Below are 12,182 nucleotides of genomic sequence, written 5' to 3' on the forward strand. Positions count from 1 at the left end.
AGGTCAGTGTCTAATAACAAAACACACGATCCTCACAAAAGTCAGGAGTCCTTCCCTCCCCACCCCAAACACACTCACGCACACACACACACAGGCCTCTCCCAAGCTGTTACAATCGTTTGTTGCATGTTGCATTGGCCCACTCGTTGGCCGACCCTGAACTAAACTTTTCGTTGCAGCCTGAACGCTAATTTTTGTTCACAATTTTCCTAACGACACCCTGTAACAAACCGAAGCTAAGTCACAACCGCCTCCATCTTCGTTAATAATAATACTAATAATAACAATAATAATACCCTTCATGGCAAATAAAGTTTTTCTTGTGGTTGGACATAACGTTACACAGCTGTTCAAACGAGCCACTATAGACTCCTTAGAACCACAGGGTAGTACCAATTTTTCTTACAGTAGCGAGTAAATTCTCTCTCTCTCTCTCTCTCTCTCTCTCTCTCTCTCTCTCTCTCATTAATATTCTGTTACCACCTGTATATAAAAATACTTAGCGGTGCCTATATTATCGTAATAATTATCGCCTGATAATAGCAACGTGGATGGCCGGTCCAATATTATTATTACTGAAAGCTGCATTCATATATTATAGGGTCAACTGTACTTAAATTTAATGCAGTTGATGCAGTCACCTGCATATATTTATTTTTATTATTATTCTTTAAAGTTCAAGTATTCGGTTATTTTCTCACAAGAGAGAGAGAGAATCAGGTTGTTGAACTGCACAACCTTTCCATTTTTTTTTTTTTTTTTTTTTTTTTTTTTACTATTTGCTAGTTTGTCGGTTGCTGGGATGTCCTGGCCGAGCAGGAAGTGATCGTCCACTTGTTCCACAGTTAAGCTGTACGTATGTCTCTTTCTCTCTTTCTTTCTCTTTCTCTCTCTTTCTCTCTCTCTCTCTCTCTATATATATATATACCTTGCTCACCCGTTGGTGACCTCAGAGCAGGTTTGTCTTTCGTAGGGAGCTGCTGAGACTTGAGGCCTGTTAGGGATACTTCCTTTTCTTCGTAAAGGTTGGCTTTCTGTGGTTTTTGCCTCCCCCCCCCCCTCTTTTTTTTTTTTTTTTACATATGTCTTGATTTGCTCGTGTTTGTGTTAGTGTAGATGCAGATGTGACGTCGTTATTGTAGTGTGTATAGGCATGTTTGTCTTTGCTGTTTTACTGTAGAATTATGGGTGTTGCTTTGTCGTTGGAAGGTGTATAAGTGTAGGTTGGAATTTGGGGATTTTAGGTGTGTACCTACAGATGTGACACTGTTTATTTCATGGTATAATGAAGGGTACTGAATATCTTTTTTTTACTTCTATAATGACGGTTAGAAAGTTGCAGATTTTATGACAGTTACAACGATTTTGCTAGCTGAAAACACCAGTCAGTTACCCCTTGACACTGCTGATCTCATACTTGCAATAATATATATTCCTTATATATATATATATATATATATATATATATATATAATATATATATATATATATATATATATATATATTTCTATGCATGTGAGACCAATTAAACTTCCTATTTAAAATGTAGACATTTCACATATTGCTGTTGATGCTGATGGTTCTAACTGGTCCACTCCACGGCTGCCATGTATGTAAATGGAAAATTTCACTGCTCTCTTGTGCGTATATTGTCCGTTTTTATGCTGTTTTATTCTGTCCTCCAGAGGTGATCCCGTTTGACCCGTACAAAGATTGTCACGTTTTTGCACAGGATTTTTCATACGCATTCTCTATTATATTTTGCATACGCATGCCTTATTATTTTTTGCATACGCATTCCTATTATATTTTGCATACTCATTCTTTATTATATTTTGCATGCGCATTCTCTATGATATTTTGCTGACGCATTATCTATCGCCAGTTCGTAGTTTCATCAATTTGGAACTACAAGTATATTTTGCTCTTGAGGTCACTGATGTGGAGACCGAATTCTTTGTTTATTGCGTCAGCCAAAATTAAAATGTACTTTTAAGCGGAAGTATTGGTAAACCTCTTGTTACTTCTGTGTACTAGGCCACTGTTTCTCAGCTTGGGCCTTAGGCCAAATTTGAAGGGGACAGCATAAATTGAGGGAAAGGGGCCACAGAAAAAAAAAGAATAGGTCACGTTGGGCATACTTCAATTGCTACTTTTTGGTTCCCATTCGCCCCGTAACAGAAATCTCGCCTGTTCTTTCACGTTCAAGTAACCGGTACATATGACAGCGCAGAATGTAAACTCTATATAATGTACTTGTATGCAAATAATAGTGTTTCCGTAAATAACATGAATCTATACATGTATCTACATTGTCTTGCAGATGATGCACTTGTCAACTCAAGCACTGTTTGCACTGCTGGCAGTCTCGCTAACTTATACATTTCTTCTTAAAGGTAAGATGTCACCACCCTTTCGTTTATGCATGTTTTGTTATTATTAATATGCCCAGTATATACTTTATTTGTTTATTTATTATGATCATTAAATGACTCGTGAGGAGACTAGCACGTGCCAAAGTGGTCTAAATATTAATTTCTAGATTTAAATATTCATTCAACGTTGCCTAAGATGCAAAAGACAGCAGGTCATAATGCAACTGAAAGCAAGCAGTTAGGAGAGTCAATCATGGCGTAATTCAAGGGCAAATGATAGGGGAACATGATAGTCATCGTGTCACGATGAAAATGCTCCCCTGTCTTCAGAAATTGGATGGGTCATAGCTTTCCATCTCTCTCTCTCTCTCTCTCTCTCTCTCTCTCTCTCTCTCTCTCTCTCTCTCTCTCTCTCTCCCCCACATTTCATTATTATCCAGGAGTGAAAGAGGAGAAATCTAAAGACTGATAATTAGCATCGGTAGATAACATCTTCATACGTATAAAGCCCAGTGGGGCCTGCAGCCAAGTACCTACCCTTTTCTAGCCCAGGGCCGAAGAAAACGGAGAGGAATATGAATGAAAGAGAAGGGCGGGACTATGCTCAGAAGAAAGCCACAGGCGAACTTCTTTCCTCCCTGAAAGAGATGCCGGTTCTCGACCATTTTGTATTTTGTGTATGAAAACAACACTTGCTGGGAGGAGGATTCTTTCATATTTATTTTATTTACTAATTTTATTATTATTTTATTTTTTCGGGGGATGATCTGGTAAGGACGGGTTTAGGGGTGGGGAGGGGGTGGGAGAGAGTTGATTAGCAAGCAAGATTAGGCCAAAAATAAACTAATTGAATCGGAGCCAAGTTGTTTGAATGAACTAATTTATTGCAACCTGGTTCCTTTTAAGAGAAATTTTGATACCCGAATATGTAAAATTGATGACTAATAGCAGCGATGGTTAATATACAAAAAAGCTGTAGCCTGTCGTAGGCTGGTAATAGAACCAATTGTGAAATTTGGAAGTTAGTGGCTCACGGGTCTCCTCCTTGAGTCAGCAGTAGGGTTTTTTTTATATGAAAATCGAAATCATAGAAAGATTCTGAGTACAGCTAGATACGCATTATAGTGACTTGCAGTCGTGACGCCAGATAAGTCATCAGTTAATGTAAGTGTTTTGTAACCGAAGGTGCCAGCTGATTTCGATCGATTTTTAATTAATATTTATCATATTTTGGCTAAAGACAATCTGCTAAGGAATGCATTCTTTCTCCTCCCTTTCCAGATCAACGATACCCGTCCTACATTCTTACGGCGAACACCCCCTGCATCGCTAATGGAAGCTTCAGACATCCCAGTAACTGTTCTTGGTTCTACAAGTAAGGTCAGCTGCAATACCCACGTCTAAACCTAATGCTAATGATAAACAGGAAGCAATGATAAATCTTTTGACCAAGTATTACCGCTTGTTTTTCGTTACTGCTTGCAGTGTTGGGGGCTCTTTAGTGGTGGGAGGTTGAACCCGACATTCTTGGGAAGCTTGAATTTCAAGTCAGTGGCCCCTTTGGTGTGCGTACAATTTAAAGGATTTTGTATATCTCATATCTCTCCCCGCCTTGTTAAAACTTTTTTTTTTTTTTCTTTTTTTTTTTTTACCCCCACCGCTATTTGTATACCATGTTTCTGCTGCTTCTTCCCACGACAGAATTTAACGAAAGTGAGCACAGTGTATTCGCTTCCCATCTCGATTTGCATCCGATTATTTTTATTTATTCCAACTAGTTTTAATTATAGTGAGTCTATCCCAAAAGCCTGCCATAATTTATGATTATTCGGCACTAGATCAAGAACATGATATGCAATTACGGGGTAGCCTGCATTCTCTACTTCCACAGTCATTCCTATCACCATCTCCTGGACACATGATTTGTCAAAATCATAAAAGATGAGGTGTCTCCATTTAGCAGTCAGACCCCTTCAGCATGATAATCTGAACTCTTCCATAAGGTTTATCTCATCTATATATGTTCCACTGTTTTGCGATTTTCATTTCATCACAAGATATTACGGCTAGCCTTTCTTCTACAGTAAAAGTTTCAGCTTTCTTTTCATTATTGACAAAACTTGTCTATATACCTGGCCCACAAGGAAAGTCTTTCGCGTGACGTCATGTCCCCTACTGCCAGCCAGGTAGCCTGCGCGTCCTCAGACCTAATATACTACCTAGACCCACATACCTAGACCCACATACCTAGACCGTGCTTCGAGGAGTGATCTCGCACACGCTTGAAATGGTCTGTTGAATGTTGTTAGTCATCTTATAAAGAGCGGCCCAGTTTCTGTCACGTATCGTCCTTTAAACTGTTGTATCAAGGGTAAGAAGCCCTTTGCAAATGCTACGTATACTCTGGTATGAGAATGGTTTTCGTTTTAGAAGTCTATAGACCTCCCTCAACAAATGTAAATGTCTCTTTAACGAGTCAGGCGGCTCAGGCCTACTGCATGACGGGATTGATACATCTGCAGCGAGTGTTTTTATCTGTGGTGATTTTAATCTGTTTGGATGATCGAAACAGTGAAGGTGTCGAAGCGTTTAATATAAACTCCTCTACTAAGGTAAGCGGTCACACGTTAGACCTGGTTCTATGTGATGCTGTCGAACAGCGAATGTGGAATTTGCAGTGTGACCGAATACATCTGATGAATAAAGCCGTCAATTTGATAACGGGGGTCCAGTGGGAGCTATGGAATTGGCGCGGGACCTGGATAAGCTTTCAACAAGTAAAAGCAAGTAACAAGTAATTTTATAAATCGGTCCAACAGCCTTTTGGCCACTTTTTATGTGTATAATAATATATGTAGAAGTCCTGGCGCCATTTTCTAGACGCATAGGATCGGCGAGGAGACCGTTGGTGACACCTTTGGGGAAAGATGTAGGGAAGGTGGTTGGGGGGGGGGGGGGGGGGGGGGGGGGGGGGGGGGGGTGGGGGGGGGGGGGAGGGGGGGGGGGGGGACCTTGGGGTCGGCGACTTAGTCCAAGGCGACTTCTTTTATTCAAGTGTGGACAATGTTTGAGAATTCAGACGGCAGAATCAGCGCTGTTCGCTTCAAGGGACAATCGTTTACGGTCAAGGGGATTTGCCGGTTCCTTAATGTTATTTATTTATTTATTTATTATTATTTTTTTTTTTGCAGGTACTAGGAAAACTATTTTAATAAATGCAGAAATACTGCTCAGTCCCGGGAGAGCGGATTCCCACTACCCATTATTGTAGCAAAACTATTTTTTTCGTTTTAATTCGTCTGCTGCTGTTGTTTCAGCTTATGGAAGTAAGTCTAGGCTATGAATGCGAGTGAGATAGACAAGGGTCCAGCTGCTGAGGCGAACTGTTTGAGCAGTTCAGTACTACATGCGGCGTATGAATTGACATAAGGAAAGGAATCTGGAAACGCCTATTAACAGTAAAAAGTTTAGCGTGAATGGATGTATTGAGTTCGTATTCTCAAGCGTCGATGGCTAGGCGAAAGGGTAGATTATTTAAAGCATTTCCAGATATTATTAAAGAATAGAGGATAGAGGACGGTAATAAGAATGTTTTGAAGAGGTATGGGATAGGAAGAGCTCATAAATATCCGGAATGCGCTCGAGTTCGTGCAAGGACTTTTTTTTTTTTTCCTTTTTTGCGCGTGGAGCTCATCTACGATTCAGCAGTTATAATAATGGTGTTATTAGTAGTAACAATTTTGCGTGTTTTGTCCAGACATCCACTTTTGATTGCGCTGTCGGAAGCCCGCAACTCATCTTCTTCAAGTCTGGCTGGAGTTGACGCCAGACTGACAAGGAAGATTGATTAGCCATCAGGGATCTCGACGTTGGCACCCGCGCAGGAGAAAGACTCCATCGGCTCGATTGTCGAATTCTTATTCAAGATTTTTTTTTATTTTCCCTTGAAATGATGCTAATGTTATTGACGGGAAAATAATAAGACTTTATGTGACTTTTAGAGGAGACGAGTTCATTGACATCAAGTTTGACCTTGGGTATTTTTCACAAGCCCGTTGTTTTTGTATGTTGCGGTATTTTATCATTTCGTGTCTGATGTAGTCAGTATTTTTGTCATGTCATTCATGTTTAAAGCTTCGAAATTTGATGTCTTTGAAATGGCCAGAACTTTTGTTAGTCATGGTTGGTGGAGGGGTTGGGGGAGGGGGACAGTATAGTGAAGACAAAGACCCGAATGTATTTGATTAAAGACAAGTGAATTAAATCCACGAGAATGTTGTGCCCTTTATCAGAAGATTGGTCAGTAATTTTCCTAAGTCAAGATCCCTCTCCGGGTGATCTAGGAGAATAAATTCAGTGAATAAGGATCTCTCATTTGTTGGGACACTGAGCGCAACACTGCAAAGGCCAAGCTATGTCGCGCTTGCAACATAGCGGTCTCGTGTCACTGCAGGTATTCCTGCCCCTTCGACGTGTATGCAAATAGAAATGGAGATATGCTAGGGTCGGAATTTCCTTGGACATTGATGGGTGTCCACGTAGCCTCTGATGAATTCTTTGGCCAGATTTCCGGTTTTTGTCATCAACGTTGGCTTGACAGACTGAATAAAACTATGATATATTTAGATATATATTATAGTTGTTCAATGTTATTAGTTAAAGGCTTAAGTAATTTTAAGACTGAGAGGTTTAGAAGAATTCTGATGTCATGGATATTTTTAAGTAACATTCTTTCTCTCTCTCTCTCTCTCTCTCTGGTCGTGTTGGTCTTTTTTAAGGTTATACTACTGTCACTGAGTCCATAAACTAAATATTGATAATGATAACGATTAGGACAACCGGTTAACTCTAGCGGTAGGCTCTTCTATTGATATTTAATTCCAACAGGCGTGAGCTCTGTAGCGGGGTAGTGCTGTCAGTGCACCTCATGTGGAGCACTGTAGGCATTACTTAAGGTTCTCTGCAGTGCCCCTTTGGGCCACAGTTGCAACCCCTTTCTTTACTTTTACTGCACCTCCATTCATATTCTCTTACTTCCATCTTAGATGACCACTGTCTCCTAACTATGACCTCATCATAGGTACCAGCGCCTGGCCTGGCGTCAATTCCACTTTTTACTCTATTATTATTCGATTCTAATAGGTGTCAGAACAAGATGGTTAAGGGGTACTACCAAAAGCAGTTCTTCGAGTGTGCCCCGGGCACTGTGTTCGATGACACCCTAGACATCTGTATTCCCAAGTCGGCTGGTGGTCAAGCCTGTGGTCACGTGCCCACCGAGGAAAGACACAATTGCTCGCAACCCTCACCTCATCTAGAAGGCTACTGTTACCCCAATGTACCTTGCAACGGTACTAAAACTACCGTAAGTGCAACTTTGCTGTATTTTTCATTCAATACAGTATTCCTACACACATTGGCATTGTTTATTTGTTTGTTTGTGTATATGTTTTATGTGCATATATATACATATGTATGTACATAAGTATACATATGTATCTATACATATAAAAATACATAATGCATAATGTATACATAGTATATATATATATATATATATATATATATATATTCATATAAAAATACATATACATATATATTATAGTACTTATATATACATATATTTGTGTATATTTATATATGTACTGTATATACATATTTATACACAAGCATATACATACATACATATGTTATGGCAAATGCCTTTATTTATACATTTATCATGCTCTATATCTTTGTTAATCAGTTCATTTTTTTTGTACATATATAACTGATTCACAAAGATATGGGATGTGATAAATGTATAAAGGATGGAATTTGCCTTTATGTATATATGCATAAAAAAACTCACAGTAGATACACATGAATTCTGTATACTCTCAGCGAGTACCATAGGAAAATGACAGGCAGGTCAGTACCAAGCGCTTTTGCGTGTTTATTTACACGTTGTTGCCCAGACGACGTGTGAATAAACACGAGAAAGCGCTTAGTACTGACCTTCTGTCTGTCATCTTCCTCTGGTATTCGCTCATGTGCACAAGTATCGCTCATGTGCACAAGTATCGCTCATGTGCACAAGTACATGTAAATTTATATATATGAATATTCATGAAAATTTTGTAGTATCTTGTTTTTTTCTCCCTGCAATCCAGAGTGGTATGTGTCTTTACCGAGTAGTCTGCAGAGTAGAGAAAGAAATTTTTTACTGCGACATGAATATGTTAAATGCCGGGCTTCCGTGCACAAACAATTGTAAGTACAATGTGTAAAGTTTTTAATGTATATTGGTTTGACTTTACTAGTAATCAGTTCTCGTTAGAAGATGAATACGTAGCATGTGTTTTTTCCTAGAAAACCCAGGAAGACTTTTCATGATTGTTAAATGACTTGTAGATGGATTTAGAGGGAGAGATAAGGTTAATGTAAGTGAACTAATATTTTGTCAGCTATATGCTATTATATCTTAATACGTAGTAAGATGGAGAACCTCAGTCAGGTGAAACCACTTGTCCTCACCTGCATCATATTTGTCGTATCTGGACAGTTCTTTTTGGTGAAAATTTTCCGCAATGCATAATATGGTATGAACATTGTGTTGTACTGCAAGTATTAGTTGACAGAAAAAATTCAATTTTGCACTTCTTGCAATAAGAATGATGCTGTGCCGTGCACTCTACAGTAAGAATGGTGGTGTGTCCTGAACATTAGTTTTTTATTTGATGAACAGACGGTCAACTGAATGGAAAACCCCTTTAGATTCCTTATGAAAAGTCAATCTCTCTAAATATTACGCAAATTCTTATCTGCCCTCATGTATCCTTGAGGGTGAACATTGACTTCAGTGTGCTGACATGAGCTTACAATGGAATAAACAATTTCTGTAATTAAATGGAATCTTCTATTACTGTGATTAGCTCAGTTTGATATGAATCTCTAATTTCTCTCTGTAGTGGATCTGATTAGGAGGTGTGAGATATGGCTGACCTGTGCCCCTATACAATATACTAAGTAGACCCCACTTAAAGGATGTTTTGTTAGTTGAGCTGATTCCAGCTGGAGGTTCCTATTGGAACTATTACCCCTTCAATACTTTACCGAAAGGTTGGAATAACATGAATTCTTCTTCATACCCCTTGATATCCTTGAACTAAGGGGATCAGTTTCCTCAGTGTGTCTTCTCCAGTTATTTCTTTTAGTCTTCCTTAAGGCATATGGCATGTTTTAAAGATTTTGCAAAGTTTTTTTTACAACTGTATGCCCTTGCAAATGCTTTGCAGTTGTCAACCACATTTATCAGCAGTGGGCCTAGCCTTTGGCTAAAAGTATCTGCAATGCACTAGTTTTGCTTTTAGTCTCGTCTCACAACACATTGGTAGTATTGTTACCTAAAGTAATAATTAAAGTAGATCCATCTGATGGAAACTAGAACTAAAAAGGTTCAACATCAGCCACTGTGTGAACTTCTTCACCAGTGATAACCCCATTTGGGATGAATCTCTGCTGAACAGTTTAAGAATATAATGGATTAGATGAAGTGATGAAGTAATTGTTACATTTGTAATTGATATGTGTACATTTTTAAAAGTGTGTGAAACTGCACTGTTTTATTGTTTAAGAATGTGAACATGATAAATAATGAAAGAAATAGTCTGCGGGATTTGAGTATAGCTAAGTTGGGACCAAAATTCTGGAGACTGATTTGTGTGAATATTTGATATTTTTAAATAATTTTGGTTGTTATATACAAACCAAGTGGATCATCAATTCCAAATCATTACTTCGCTGCTTAAAGTAGCTAAGCTAGTGAAGCCAGTCTAACTGCTAAACTGATAGGTTATAGGATGTTTTGTATCATCATGGATTCTGTGATCGTTAATATGAAAATGCATACTTTATAATTATGTAGTCTATTGTATTTGAAATTTATATATTCAGTTACTGCATTAGATTATTTATCTTTGTAACACAAATTAATTTTTTCATTTCAGCCAATGCTGTTTGTGAACACTTTATGAAACAACCCATAAGATTTTGAAGTGTTTTTCACCCTTCAAGATAAGTGAGAAAATTGATTTGAAACAAAGTAAACTTGTATCCCATTTTGAAGATAATTATTGTTTACTTTCTTAGTCCAGGAAAAACATGACTATAACTTTGGCTCAATGACAATTTGTAAGCATCTTTAGAAAGTACTATCAGATTATTATTTTCTTCTTTCCCACCGTTATCCCTACATTAAGGGGTCGGTTGCCTGATGCGCCTTCTCCTCCACTGCCTTCTATCAAAGTACTATCAGATTATGTAGTATAAATGTATTTTGTGGGTACTCCATATTTTTTTGTTAACATTTGATTAGATTCCTGAAAATGTTCTGCATGCCCGTAGAGTAGTTCATGTGAAGCTTACCATAATTTTATTTATCTTGCCTGACACAGTGTTCTGTTCTGTCTTCCTTTTCTCACACCTACATTGCAGGCTTGGTTGAAGAGTATGCAGTATCCCTTCTGCCGATAGCTACACCCACTGTCATCCTGTTACATGCCTTCCATTCCTGCTTCCTTTTCCTTATCTTGCCTTCCAGTTTCTCCATTTTGTTCATTTTCTTGATCTCTGTTATGTTTTTGCCTAACTGCACTCCAGTTTCTTCATTTCAGCCATAAATGCTGAATGGGTGAAGGTTTCCTAGTGTTTGGGTTTATAGCTTACATTTTGTTATTCATTTAGCTTTTCATCAGTTCCATTTCCATTTTTTTGCAGCTCCTCTTTGTCTGGCTCAAATTTTTATCCGTCGGATGAACACATCCTCCGGCTAGCCCTGTGAGAGCTCAGAAAATGGGACTTGGTTGTCTGGTTGAATTATTAGTAAATAATGATGATAATTTAGGCAGTTTTCTGGGTCTTTTTTTCTGAAAGGTGGTGGAATCTTTTTATAAATTTTAGTGGTGACTTGAGAAAGGTTTTTAGTTTACCATTTTAGAAACCTTAAAAAATTTATCAGGGTTGCTGATATTATGTAGTTACCAATGTTATACATGTGTATTGTTTTTGTAACTGGATATTTGTATTTTTGCATTTTTATTGCTGCAACCATGAAATTGGCAATTTTTTTATTCTTTGTAATTGTAGTTTTAAAAAAGTTGTGTTTTGTAGTTTGGATAGCTACAGTAATTTATAAAGCTTGGAATAATTACAATAAACCTGGTTTTAAACAAGAAGGGTAATTTTAGATATGGTTTTTCACCTTTTGTTTCCTTGTCTCTTCGTATACAATAGAACAATTTCAAACCAAAGTGATATGTAGTATTAAAAGTATATACGTACAAGGCCAATGTATGTACAAACAACATATGTGATGTTATTGTCTTTGAACTGAACACCGTCTTTTGATTCATTATTCACAAGGAAATTAAATTTGGCTACATCATCATTGTCCGTAATTTGTTTTGTAGGCTTAGTAGTATTCTTTTGTGAGTAACGTCCATGAAATTTTCAGTATATAAAATGAAGTTTCCAGGAAATTTTTTTAGTATTGAAGATATCTGTTTGAAGTAGTAAGTACAGTCCACTCAGTACAATCCGTATTTGGTTTTATTGATGGACTTCAGTGGTAAACAAAGACTGGCATGTCCACATGGTACTGATCAGCATTGGAGGTCAGCTTTGAAAGTGTGTCAACCTTTTGTTTCCACCTGATATTTCTGGTAGTGAATAGTTTTAACAGAATTACGGTCTGTTTCTGCCATCATTGGAGCCAGTCCCTCGGAGTTTATATAAGTTCACCTCCCTTTAGGGGTTAAGGCCTTCAAT

General features: G+C 38.0%; 1 protein-coding gene across 1 annotated transcript; it reads left to right on the forward strand.

The window, feature by feature from the left end:
• Positions 1 to 906: 906 nt before the first annotated feature.
• Positions 907 to 11,581, forward strand: LOC135214087 (uncharacterized). The gene is made up of 6 exons (XM_064248195.1): positions 907 to 1,025; positions 2,324 to 2,396; positions 3,657 to 3,750; positions 7,518 to 7,740; positions 8,528 to 8,627; positions 10,364 to 11,581. Exons 2-6 carry the CDS (start codon positions 2,324 to 2,326, stop codon positions 10,408 to 10,410), a joined length of 537 nt encoding a protein of 178 aa, XP_064104265.1. The 5' UTR covers positions 907 to 1,025; the 3' UTR covers positions 10,411 to 11,581.
• Positions 11,582 to 12,182: the final 601 nt, after the last annotated feature.

Source organism: Macrobrachium nipponense, chromosome 45, assembly GCF_015104395.2.
Source record: "Macrobrachium nipponense isolate FS-2020 chromosome 45, ASM1510439v2, whole genome shotgun sequence".
Lineage (NCBI taxonomy): Eukaryota > Metazoa > Arthropoda > Malacostraca > Decapoda > Palaemonidae > Macrobrachium > Macrobrachium nipponense.